Source organism: Aulostomus chinensis, chromosome 13, assembly GCF_037954235.1.
Source record: "Aulostomus chinensis isolate RoL2024-O1b breed Wild chromosome 13, RoL_Achi_v1.0, whole genome shotgun sequence".
NCBI lineage: Eukaryota > Metazoa > Chordata > Actinopteri > Syngnathiformes > Aulostomidae > Aulostomus > Aulostomus chinensis.
In genome coordinates this window covers 8284807-8297001 of record NC_141332.1, presented here as the reverse complement: position 1 = coordinate 8297001, position 12195 = coordinate 8284807, and the positions used below count along the sequence as shown (strand labels likewise).

At 45.3% G+C, this 12195-nt stretch overlaps 2 protein-coding genes across 7 annotated transcripts; both read right to left on the bottom strand.

Moving 5' to 3' along the window:
- Window positions 1-1594: 1594 nt before the first annotated feature.
- On the bottom strand, window positions 1595-5464 carry LOC147250758 (homeodomain-interacting protein kinase 2-like). Of its 4 annotated transcripts, none has more exons than XM_086223012.1 (8): window positions 5295-5464; window positions 4893-5038; window positions 4572-4763; window positions 4278-4465; window positions 4040-4160; window positions 3804-3920; window positions 3357-3697; window positions 1595-3258 (listed from the first exon to the last, which is right to left on the bottom strand). In XM_086223012.1, exons 1-8 carry the CDS (start codon window positions 5302-5304, stop codon window positions 2976-2978), a joined length of 1398 nt encoding a protein of 465 aa, XP_086079138.1. In that variant the 5' UTR covers window positions 5305-5464; the 3' UTR covers window positions 1595-2975. The 4 variants fall into 4 exon arrangements, with proteins under 4 accessions (XP_086079138.1, XP_086079137.1, XP_086079139.1 ...); XM_086223011.1 differs by having other exon boundaries at window positions 4893-5041; window positions 5295-5463; XM_086223013.1 differs by having other exon boundaries at window positions 3357-3529; window positions 3614-3697; window positions 4893-5462.
- Window positions 5465-6696: 1232 nt separating this feature from the next.
- Window positions 6697-11817, bottom strand: LOC147250757 (homeodomain-interacting protein kinase 1-like). 3 transcript variants are annotated; one of them, XM_086223008.1, is made up of 8 exons: window positions 11095-11817; window positions 10693-10841; window positions 10372-10563; window positions 10078-10265; window positions 9840-9960; window positions 9604-9720; window positions 9157-9497; window positions 6697-9058 (listed from the first exon to the last, which is right to left on the bottom strand). In XM_086223008.1, the coding sequence occupies exons 1-8, from the start codon at window positions 11102-11104 to the stop codon at window positions 8776-8778; spliced, it is 1401 nt and encodes a 466-aa protein (XP_086079134.1). In that variant the 5' UTR covers window positions 11105-11817; the 3' UTR covers window positions 6697-8775. The 3 variants fall into 3 exon arrangements, with proteins under 3 accessions (XP_086079134.1, XP_086079135.1, XP_086079133.1); XM_086223009.1 differs by having other exon boundaries at window positions 9157-9329; window positions 9414-9497; window positions 10693-11813; XM_086223007.1 differs by having other exon boundaries at window positions 10693-11815.
- Window positions 11818-12195: the final 378 nt, after the last annotated feature.

Sequence of the window (12195 nt, the reverse complement as noted above, 5' to 3'; positions counted from 1 at the left end):
CAAGGCGAGGACTGTGTAAAGTTATTTACTCAGATGATGCTAAAACTTTCATAAGGGCAGCGAAAGATCTGAGGGAACTGTGGAAGTCAATCAGGAGAACAGAGCTCACTGGATTCTTCACCAATAAAGGAATAACCTGGAAGTTCATTGCTGAGTTAACCTCCCTACAACCAAAGAGTCTGACTCCACTCTGTCAGGCAACCAATGTGAGCGGGGAGGACATGGGCCAGCGGTGGAAATATTGGCAGAGACTTGTCAAGCTTTTGGAATAGCTGGAAGAAGGATTACTTGGTGGACCTGAGGTCAGCTCATGAGTGTAAAACCCCTGTACCCACTGTGTTGAAGGTGGGAGATGTGCTGATTTGAGAGGACAAATTGGCCAGACAGACGTGGAAAATGGGCAGAATAACTGAACTGTTTCCAGGCAGAGATGGACGTGTTCGTTCATGTGTTGTTCGCACATCTGTGGGCAGTTTGTTGAGGAGACTGTCAGGACCGGACTCAAAGGAGGACCCAGATTCAGGAATGCAGTACAGGAACAAGCATTACTGGTTGTTCACCAAAGTCAGAGGAGCGGGCTATGAAAATTCCTAAAGCCTCGCACACGCACAAGCACTCACACACACACTCTTACTTCTGGGCTAATGGCTATCTATCTAAGAGGGGGAGAAAACAAATTCAAGAAAGGGGAAAAGATCTTTACAAAGAGATCTAACAAAATCTACTCTACAAAAGGTAAAGCGCAGCAGACTACTCTGGCTGAAATAAAACTATCTATGCCTCACTGGCTACTCTATTACTAAATGCTAAACTAAAAAAGCAAAGCTCGCTCACTCAACGGAGGAGGGCTGAGAAAACAACAAAAAATGAATCACAACGTGACCACACTAAGACTAGAAAATAAACTTCTTAACTGATCTTGGCAATAACTTCTTTTAACCTGACTATAAAAATTACAAAATAAACAAGCTCTTGACTTGGATTGCAATGATTCAACTGTGACTGTAAGGCTTCCGTGGTCGACAACGAACAACACTTCTGCGACGAGACAGGGGAAGACAGAGACATATATACACTAGGAGCTAATCACACTGATGGAGGACAGGTGAGTGGGGCGTAATAGGGGAGAGTGGAATCAGCAGCATGAGACACAAGAGGGGGCGGGGAAGACGCTGACTGACAGGACCGGGGAATGCAGGATGACAACAGGAGGAGAGGCTGGTGCACTGAAACGAGAGGGAAATTAATTCTTCAAAAATAACACAAAGAAATAAACACAAGACAATAAATCCAGACAAGACAACCTCACCGCTGTGACTGTGACAGAGACCTGTCCAACTGATATATCCTTTAGAGATTGTTTAAACTTTAAAGCAATGGCCTGAGTATTGATGAACATTTGTTCATCGGGCAGGAGTGTTAAGAAATGTTAAGGTAAATAAATAAGTAAATTCATGGTCAGTTAAAAAGGGCAGAGTATTTACAGTTAACAATGTTACTATTTACAAGATTTACATGTCACAAGGAACAAGAAATGGTTGTGTTTAACCAGAGATTTCATTTCTGTGAATGCTTTATTTTGAAAGACCGGAAAAACAATACCAGAAGTTCTGAAGTAGAAAATTAACATACAATATGTTGGCAAGGAGTCTATTGTTATGTCCTCCCTTTAAATTCATAAAGGCAAGGCAAGGCAAAGGGATAAAGAAGCAGCTAATCCGTCAATTAAGCAGAGTTTGACCATTTATACGCCTTCCTCCTTGAAAGAAGTTCCTACTACACAACAAGGCGACAGTGCTGACCACTGCACCACTGTGCTGCCCATTCACATTTCTATACAAGAAAAAAACACAATTCCAAGTGTTATATTTCAATGTACATTAGTAATACATATATGTTGAAAATAATACTGTTTCTTTCTGCCGTTATGAGGTTGTTGATGCTGGTGCAGAGGGAGAAATGGAGAAAGTTGTTCTGGGCATCTACCTTGTCCAACAAAAAGAAGCCGAGGGAACAGATCCACCTGCTGATGTTGGCGTCCTCATTGAAGGATGTGCAATACTGCAAGACTTGAGATGCGTGGCAAATGAATGCGTAACCATGTTTGGCTTGATCTTTTATTTAAACTTGAGCTATCTGAAGGAATTGCAATACACTTTTGAGTTTCTCCAAAATCTAGTGATGGGTTTGGATGGAAACAAGCTCTCCATGAAGCTGCAAGTCCTCAAAACAAACTGCATGAGGAAATTGCCATCAAGACAATAAACAAGAACTGGATTTGGATTTCTGTTGATTCTTACTCAGGGGAAAAACTGAGTGCTTTTGGACAGCTGACTAAAGCTAGACAAAGACATGCAAATGGAGACTAGGCTGATTGGATACTCTAAACTGAGCGTAAGCATGGCTGTGAGTGTGAATGGTTGTCTGTCTATATATGTTGGCCCTGTGATTGACTGGCGACCCGTCCAAGGTGAACCCCGCCTTTCACTTTAAGGCTGCTGGCATAGGCTCCACCCCCCTCCCTAGATCCTTCTCCAAAATGAAACCTTTTGGATCAGTAAACTGAAGGCAACCTCTTTTCCTGGCCTTAAGGAGGGATGTGACTCGTCCCTCTTTCTTTGTACAGTGGGCATTCATTTGTGTGCTTTTATTTTTTCAATTGAAATCTTTTTTCTTCTCTCTCTCCATTTCTCTAGTTATGTCTCTTTGTCAGTTTTGTTAATTAATTGTGTTTTTGTAATTTACTAGTTGTGTGTCACAATTTGTGTGACATCATGGGAAGTCTCCACCCACTGAACACCTAAGGCTGTCCTTTTTAAGCTTGGTTCTACTTCCTGTTCCCTGCCCTGATGAAGACCAAAATTGCCGCTATGCATAGGCCCATGCACTTTTTAACCAGTTCTTGCCAGGATGACCTTTTATACTTTTTCAAATCTCGGAAGTGCCTCTGCAATTCTGTTTTCTTTTTGGGATTATCATGTGGGAGTGATTCTGTTCCTCCTGTGAATCATATTTCTCCATAAGTTCCTGAGACAACAACATAGTCTTATCGGCAGACATTTCTTCCGTTTTACGTGTTGAGGATCAGGTTTGACGCCAGCCATCTCCTTAGCTGGACCCCTGTCTGCACCCTGGGTGGCAGCTGATTTCTCCGTCAAGGACATGTGACTGAGAGCTACTCCAGAATTGGGGTGAGGAATAGCACCTTCAGCATAGCTTGTTGAAATCAACTGCATTTTCTCAACACAGTCTTTCTCACTGGAAAAATCAAAACCATGACAAGGACAGAATCAGTTATTGAATTCATCGACACAGGAGTCTACCCAGTCTTACTGATGGCAACAACAGTTACTTACTAAGAGTTGTCATCCTTGTAGGTACTCAGATGGGCCATTGTGATAAATGAGTGCTTCAGGGCCTCCTCTGGTGAGATCCTCTTCTCAGGGTCCATTTCAAAAAGAACCTTCAGGAGGTTCACAAATGCTGCTCGATCCTCCAACACGGCTGAGCTCTCTGTCTCTGTGGGGAACTGAATTCGCAACAATTCTATTAAACAGGATCCTACTCTCTCAGCAGCAGAGCAAACTGGTATGACAGCAAATGGACCACTTACTGTCATCAGGTCCTCCAGGGAATGGATAAAGTTCTTGCTTCTCTCAGGTGTATTGCCAGTCACCAGCGTGTACTCCTTTGGGGTCTACAGCAACAAAAACACTGTATTAGATGCTTTCTCCCCAAATGGGATTTTAAAGAGTTGCTATGTAACTGAACACATCTAGAAAACATAGAACAAGATCATTTACCTTCAGCCTCCATTTTGGTGAATAGTACTTGCTCTCGGTGAAGTAATGGTGTGTGTATTTGCCGGCATCCAGGAGGTGGTCAGGTGGCTGGCCAAAGAGTTTGACCATCTCTCTCATCTAGAGGAATAATCAATAATAATCTTATTAGCCCAGATCCTGGACCTGCTTTACATCTCTGGATGAGTTTGGATGTTTGTGTGCAGTATTGTGTAAGAAGGTTATATTCTGTTACTCACCATCTGGTATGTATCGCTCGTAAACAGGCGTCTTCTTGTGTACAACTCCACGAGAAGACAGCCCATACTCCACATATCTATGGCCTCAGTTACTGGTTGGCCCAGAACGATTTCAGGTGCACTATTGGTAGAAAAAAAGTGAGATTTTGAAAGAAAATTCAGATTGTGCACAACTTCTAATGGATTAACAGCTGTGCAGCAAAGATTTTAAAAGAGGGGCTTCCAAGATTGATCTTACCGTAGTGCCTGTACTTGCATTGTCCAGCCTTGTCTACTTGCCAGCTCAGATTTTTGGAGGGACAAACCAAAATCGATGACCTTCAATGTAAAAGGCTTTTCTTTTTGGTTCACCAACATCACATTGTCCAACTTCAGGTCAGAGTGAATGACACCAATGGAGTGTAGGGCATCCAATGCTGTCAGCAACTGTAGAAAATAAGGGGCAACATATATAGTTAAAGTTACCATTGACCAGGTGAAGATCTGTCTATTCTCGGTATTGGTGAATAGAGTCATTCAAAACAGCTTTTACCTGCTGGGCTAAAGGCCGAATTTCACTCGGCATTAGTGGCTTTTGTCTTTCATCGCATAAAAAGTCCACCAAGCTCTTATCCAGCCTCTCAAATGCCAGATAGGTGTTTCCTTTGCTGGTAAACCTCTCAATGTACCTGACAATGTTTGTCTTGTCCAGGTCGAGGACGCTCACTGCTTCCAGCATGGCAATCTGTAGAGACGATCAAGAGACGACATTGTTTAGAGATACAGTCTGGTACCAGCTTTTTGCCTTATCAAAGACAAAACTGTATCTAAGTAAGCAAAAGGCATTTTTGTCACAAAGACTTTGATGACCTACCTCTCTTTTTGAGTGGCTTTTGTGTTTTAGAAGTTTTAGGACCACCTTCTCCTCTGTAGTCTGTGTTACTGCTTCAAAAACTTTGCCAAATGCTCCCTCACCCAAGACATTTGAAAGGTTGTATCGTCTTGTGTCACTCTGCAAGACTTCTTTTTGCAAATGGCCGGTAGCAAAGCGAAGTGAAAAGAAAAGCATAATATAAATACCAGAGTTCTGCAAGCAAAAGTAACCATCCACCCCCCAGCAGTTTTATTACATTTACATCCTCTGAAGATCAACTGAATATTTTTTGGTACATTGTAACTTTCATGCGTTAAGGTATCACACAACCTCCCATCAAGTACGCCCAGAATATCTTGTGATGACAGTTGGTACTGTAATTGTCAAAGTACATTTACTTACCTTTGCTCATTGTGTCTTATTACGGTGTAATTTGCAGTCCCCCAAAAAAAACCTATGAAAAAGTCTTTTATTGTTTGACTGAATTGTAAACTTTGTTTTGCATCCCATGTAAATATCTGTAATGGCCTTTGGTGATTCTTTCATCTCAGCCATTTAGTCATCATCACTGCAGATATAATCTCAGTCATCATGACTGAGCAACGTGCATTCAGACCTACAAACAGAAATTCCTCTCTATTCTGCCCAGAGGAGCAGGGCTTGATCCAGAAATGGGCGGGGTGTAACTCAAGTGGGTGTGATTTTGTGGTCTCGCCCGTCCGCCGGCTCAGAGTTATCAGGACCAGCGGCATTTGGGCCAGCCCATCACCCGACCCCAGCACCAGCACCATGCTGATGACGGTCTTCCAGCCCACCCAGACCCAGTGGCAGGAGGACATTAGGGGAATAACGGGGATCAATGAGCGGCTCGACCGGCTGAAAAATGTTCTGGAATTTTTAGTGGACAAAATAAATTAATCTGGCTTCATAAATCGTGTAATCGCTTCTTACCCATTCACATTGTGGAAATGAAAACCTGGCGTGCCAGGACGACTGCCCATCTGGGATCGGTGTCCATCCCTCCATCTGCACATTGATGGAGTGGAAACCCTTGCGATGAATGTAAGGATCTACATTCCCATGCACAACACGCACCCTGCACCATGTTGGGATGGGGGGGCAGCTGGGGCAGGGAGTGGGTCCAGTGCTGCCTCCTTTGCTAAATGCACCATTGCAGGCCTGGGGGCCTGGCCGGGGCTCTTTGGGGGGGGGTGGTCCTCTTCCTGGCGTGGTGGTTGGGCTGGGGTTGGTCACGGGCCCTGCTGTTGTGCGGTGGATCGCTCGCTGGCGGTTTCACTCAGTCTGAGGTGCCCTGGACCGTATCAGCATCTATGGAGTACTCAGTCCCTGTATGGAGGAAGATGAGAGTATGATTGTTTTGTCCGGGGGTGGCGGTCCTGGGCGTGCGTGCCTTCGGCTCACCCTGGCGGGCGGGCTGGGCCTCTCCGGGGAGTGGGGGGTCCCGGCTGGCTGGCTGGTGGTGCCCTATAGCCTGAAGCTCTCCTGCTCTGGGGGGAGGGGGAGAACAGGGGATAGGTAGAGGGTATGGGGATCGTGGGTTGCGGGGGGGGGGTAGCTCTGTTCGGGGGCGGTGGGCCTGGTCGTTGTGGTGGGCTGTGGCTGCCCCGCCAGGGTGTGGGGTGTGGGTGGGTGTCAGCCTCGCCGCTGGCGGACCCCTTGGGGGGCTCTGGTCGGGTCTTGGGCCAGAGGGGCCCTGTGCCCCTGGGCTCTGCTCATGCTTTGGGGGTGGGGGGGGTGCCCGGCGGGACTAGGGTCATCTCTGCCCCGTCTCTCTGTGGGTTGCTTCTGGGTGGGTTTGCTGCTCCTATGCTTTCCTATGGGTCCTGGCATGGGTTGGGCCTGTGGCTGTTTCCTGGGGGGGGGGGGGGGGGGGGTGGCCTGGGGTTCCCGTGTCCTGGGGGTTTCGGGGTGCTTTGGTGACCTGGTCCTGACCTACCTGCTATCCTGGACTGGGGGTGCGATGTCCTTGCCCCCCACATTAGTTACAGCCAGCTACGCACAGCATCCAAGAAAAACCGTAGCACACACACATACACATACACACGCGTATACACACATACAAGCATGCGGCGCACATCTGACCCATAAACACACACTCAGACATTTATCTTAAAATTATATTAAACCAAATGGTAAGCCTGCACCGGAAATTGTGCAACCAATGTTTTTTTTCTTTCTTTTTCTTTTGTTGTTACTTTTTCTTTGTTTATTTGGTTTTTGTTTGTTTTTGTTTTGTTTTGTTTTGGTTTTTTGTGTGTTTTTTATTGTTGTTGTTGTTTTCTGCTGTTGTTGTTGTTGTTTTGTCTCCCCCCTCCCCCTTGTCTTCGCTGTCCTGTCCCTGTTCTCTCTTCCTGTCCACTCCTGAGCCTCAGTCCGGTCGCTTTATCAATGAACCAATACCATTCCTAATAAAATTAAACATAAATGGCAATAGGAGGAGTGTATCAGATTCCTCCTATGCAGAATAAAACTACTTCAGTACAACAAGGCACCAGGAACATTGATGCTGCTTGCCTCAGCTACTGAACAGGACAGGTTAAAAAATTTAAAAAAAAAAGAAAAATTCATAAAGGCAAGGCAAGGCAAAGGCATAAAGAAGCAGCTAATCCGTCAATTAAGCAGAGTTTGACCATTTATACGCCTTCCTCCTTGAAAGAAGTTCCTACTACACAACAAGGCGACAGTGCTGACCACTGCACCACTGTGCTGCCCATTCACACTTCTATACAAGAAAAAAACACAATTCCAAGTGTTATATTTTAATATACATTAGTAATACATATATGTTGAAAATAATACTGTTTCTTTCTGCCGTTATGAGGTTGTTGATGCTGGTGCAGAGGGAGAAATGGAGAAAGTTGTTCTGGGCATCTACCTTGTCCAACAAAAAGAAGCCGAGGGAACAGATCCACCTGCTGATGTTGGCGTCCTCATTGAAGGATGTGCAATACTGCAAGACTTGAGATGCGTGGCAAATGAATGCGTAACCATGTTTGGCTTGATCTTTTATTTAAACTTGAGCTATCTGAAGGAATTGCAATACGCTTTTGAGTTTCTCCAAAATCTAGTGATGGGTTTGGATGGAAACAAGCTCTCCATGAAGCTGCAAGTCCTCAAAACAAACTGCATGAGGAAATTGCCATCAAGACAATAAACAAGAACTGGATTTGGATTTCTGTTGATTCTTACTCAGGGGAAAAACTGAGTGCTTTTGGACAGCTGACTAAAGCTGGACAAAGACATGCAAATGGGGACTAGGCTGATTGGATACTCTAAACTGAGCGTAAGCATGGCTGTGAGTGTGAATGGTTGTCTGTCTATATATGTTGGCCCTGTGATTGACTGGCGACCCGTCCAAGGTGAACCCCGCCTTTCACTTTAAGGCTGCTGGCATAGGCTCCACCCCCCTCCCTAGATCCTTCTCCAAAATGAAACCTTTTGGATCAGTAAACTGAAGGCAACCTCTTTTCCTGGCCTTAAGGAGGGATGTGACTCGTCCCTCTTTCTTTGTACAGTGGGCATTCATTTGTGTGCTTTTATTTTTTCAATTGAAATCTTTTTTCTTCTCTCTCTCCATTTCTCTAGTTATGTCTCTGTCAGTTTTGTTAATTAATTGTGTTTTTGTAATTTACTAGTTGTGTGTCACAATTTGTGTGACATCATGGGAAGTCTCCACCCACTGAACACCTAAGGCTGTCCTTTTTAAGCTTGGTTCTACTTCCTGTTCCCTGCCCTGATGAAGACCAAAATTGCCGCTATGCATAGGCCCATGCACTTTTTAACCAGTTCTTGCCAGGATGACCTTTTATACTTTTTCAAATCTCGGAAGTGCCTCTGCAATTCTGTTTTCTTTTTGGGATTATCATGTGGGAGTGATTCTGTTCCTCCTGTGAATCATATTTCTCCATAAGTTCCTGAGACAACAACATAGTCTTATCGGCAGACATTTCTTCCGTTTTACGTGTTGAGGATCAGGTTTGACGCCAGCCATCTCCTTAGCTGGACCCCTGTCTGCACCCTGGGTGGCAGCTGATTTCTCCGTCAAGGACATGTGACTGAGAGCTACTCCAGAATTGGGGTGAGGAATAGCACCTTCAGCATAGCTTGTTGAAATCAACTGCATTTTCTCAACACAGTCTTTCTCACTGGAAAAATCAAAACCATGACAAGGACAGAATCAGTTATTGAATTCATCAACACAGGAGTCTACCCAGTCTTACTGATGGCAACAACAGTTACTTACTAAGAGTTGTCATCCTTGTAGGTACTCAGATGGGCCATTGTGATAAATGAGTGCTTCAGGGCCTCCTCTGGTGAGATCCTCTTCTCAGGGTCCATTTCAAAAAGAACCTTCAGGAGGTTCACAAATGCTGCTCGATCCTCCAACACGGCTGAGCTCTCTGTCTCTGTGGGGAACTGAATTCGCAACAATTCTATTAAACAGGATCCTACTCTCTCAGCAGCAGAGCAAACTGGTATGACAGCAAATGGACCACTTACTGTCATCAGGTCCTCCAGGGAATGGATAAAGTTCTTGCTTCTCTCAGGTGTATTGCCAGTCACCAGCGTGTACTCCTTTGGGGTCTACAGCAACAAAAACACTGTATTAGATGCTTTCTCCCCAAATGGGATTTTAAAGAGTTGCTATGTAACTGAACACATCTAGAAAACATAGAACAAGATCATTTACCTTCAGCCTCCATTTTGGTGAATAGTACTTGTTCTCGGTGAAGTAATGGTGTGTGTATTTGCCGGCATCCAGGAGGTGGTCAGGTGGCTGGCCAAAGAGTTTGACCATCTCTCTCATCTAGAGGAACAATCAATAATAATCTTATTAGCCCAGATCCTGGACCTGCTTTACATCTCTGGATGAGTTTGGATGTTTGTGTGCAGTATTGTGTAAGAAGGTTATATTCTGTTACTCACCATCTGGTATGTATCGCTCGTAAACAGGCGTCTTCTTGTGTACAACTCCACGAGAAGACAGCCCATACTCCACATATCTATGGCCTCAGTTACTGGTTGGCCCAGAACGATTTCAGGTGCACTATTGGTAGAAAAAAAGTGAGATTTTGAAAGAAAATTCAGATTGTGCACAACTTCTAATTGATTAACAGCTGTGCAGCAAAGATTTTAAAAGAGGGGCTTCCAAGATTGATCTTACCGTAGTGCCTGTACTTGCATTGTCCAGCCTTGTCTACTTGCCAGCTCAGATTTTCGGAGGGACAAACCAAAATCGATGACCTTCAATGTAAAAGGCTTTTCTTTTTGGTTCACCAACATCACATTGTCCAACTTCAGGTCAGAGTGAATGACACCAATGGAGTGTAGGGCATCCAATGCTGTCAGCAACTGTAGAAAATAAGGGGCAACATATATAGTTAAAGTTACCATTGACCAGGTGAAGATCTGTCTATTCTCGGTATTGGTGAATAGAGTCATTCAAAACAGCTTTTACCTGCTGGGCTAAAGGCCGAATTTCACTCGGCATTAGTGGCTTTTGTCTTTCATCGCATAAAAAGTCCACCAAGCTCTTATCCAGCCTCTCAAATGCCAGATAGGTGTTTCCTTTGCTGGTAAACCTCTCAATGTACCTGACAATGTTTGTCTTGTCCAGGTCGAGGACGCTCACTGCTTCCAGCATGGCAATCTGTAGAGACGATCAAGAGACGACATTGTTTAGAGATACAGTCTGGTACCAGCTTTTTGCCTTATCAAAGACAAAACTGTATCTAAGTAAGCAAAAGGCATTTTTGTCACAAAGACTTTGATGACCTACCTCTCTTTTTGAGTGGCTTTTGTGTTTTAGAAGTTTTAGGACCACCTTCTCCTCTGTAGTCTGTGTTACTGCTTCAAAAACTTTGCCAAATGCTCCCTCACCCAAGACATTTGAAAGGTTGTATCGTCTTGTGTCACTCTGCAAGACTTCTTTTTGCAAATGGCCGGTAGCAAAGCGAAGTGAAAAGAAAAGCATAATATAAATACCAGAGTTCTGCAAGCAAAAGTAACCATCCACCCCCCAGCAGTTTTATTACATTTACATCCTCTGAAGATCAACTGAATATTTTTTGGTACATTGTAACTTTCATGCGTTAAGGTATCACACAACCTCCCATCAAGTACGCCCAGAATATCTTGTGATGACAGTTGGTACTGTAATTGTCAAAGTACATTTACTTACCTTTGCTCATTGTGTCTTATTACGGTGTAATTTGCAGTCCCCCAAAAAAAACCTATGAAGAAGTCTTTTATTGTTTGACTGAATTGTAAACTTTGTTTTGCATCCCATGTAAATATCTGTTATGGCCTTTGGTGATTCTTTCATCTCAGCCATTTAGTCATCATCACTGCAGATATAATCTCAGTCATCATGACTGAGCAACGTGCATTCAGACCTACAAACAGAAATTCCTCTCTATTCTGCCCAGAGGAGCAGGGCTTGATCCAGAAATGGGCGGGGTGTACCTCAAGTGGGTGTGATTTTGTGGTCTCGCCCGTCCGCCGGCTCAGAGTTATCAGGACCAGCGGCATTTGGGCCAGCCCATCACCCGACCCCAGCACCAGCACCATGCTGATGACGGTCTTCCAGCCCACCCAGACCCAGTGGCAGGAGGACATTAGGGGAATAACGGGGATCAATGAGCGGCTCGACCGGCTGAAAAATGTTCTGGAATTTTTAGTGGACAAAATAAATTAATCTGGCTTCATAAATCGTGTAATCGCTTCTTACCCATTCACATTGTGGAAATGAAAACCTGGCATGCCAGGACGACTGCCCATCTGGGATCGGTGTCCATCCCTCCATCTGCACATTGATGGAGTGGAAACCCTTGCGATGAATGTAAGGATCTACATTCCCATGCACAACACGCACCCTGCACCATGTTGGGATGGGGGGGCAGCTGGGGCAGGGAGTGGGTCCAGTGCTGCCTCCTTTGCTAACTGCACCATTGCAGGCCTGGGGGCCTGGCCGGGGCTCTTTGGGGGTGGGTGGTCCTCTTCCTGGCGTGGTGGTTGGGCTGGGGTTGGTCACGGGCCCTGCTGTTGTGCGGTGGATCGCTCGCTGGCGGTTTCACTCAGTTTGAGGTGCCCTGGACCGTATCAGCATCTATGGAGTACTCAGTCCCTGTATGGAGGAAGATGAGAGTATGATTGTTTTGTCCGGGGGTGGCGGTCCTGGGCGTGCGTGCCTTCGGCTCACCCTGGCGGGCGGGCTGGGCCTCTCCGGGGAGTGGGGGGTCCCGGCTGGCTGGCTGGTGGTGCCCTATAGCCTGAAGCTCTC

Bases quoted from the DNA above. Each gene is read 5' to 3' on its own strand.
- LOC147250758 (XM_086223010.1), bottom strand. From the start codon at position 5,087: ATGCTTTTCTTTTCACTTCGCTTTGCTACCGGCCATTTGCAAAAAGAA. The intron at 4,466-4,571 runs GTAAAAGCTGTT...TATTTTCTACAG, and splicing joins TTCGGCCTTTAGCCCAGCAG to TTGCTGACAGCATTGGATGC. The intron at 4,161-4,277 runs GTAAGATCAATC...TTCTACCAATAG, and splicing joins ATGCAAGTACAGGCACTACG to TGCACCTGAAATCGTTCTGG.
- LOC147250757 (XM_086223007.1), bottom strand. From the start codon at position 10,887: ATGCTTTTCTTTTCACTTCGCTTTGCTACCGGCCATTTGCAAAAAGAA. The intron at 9,961-10,077 runs GTAAGATCAATC...TTCTACCAATAG, and splicing joins ATGCAAGTACAGGCACTACG to TGCACCTGAAATCGTTCTGG. The intron at 9,059-9,156 runs GTAAGTAACTGT...TGATTTTTCCAG, and splicing joins TACAAGGATGACAACTCTTA to TGAGAAAGACTGTGTTGAGA.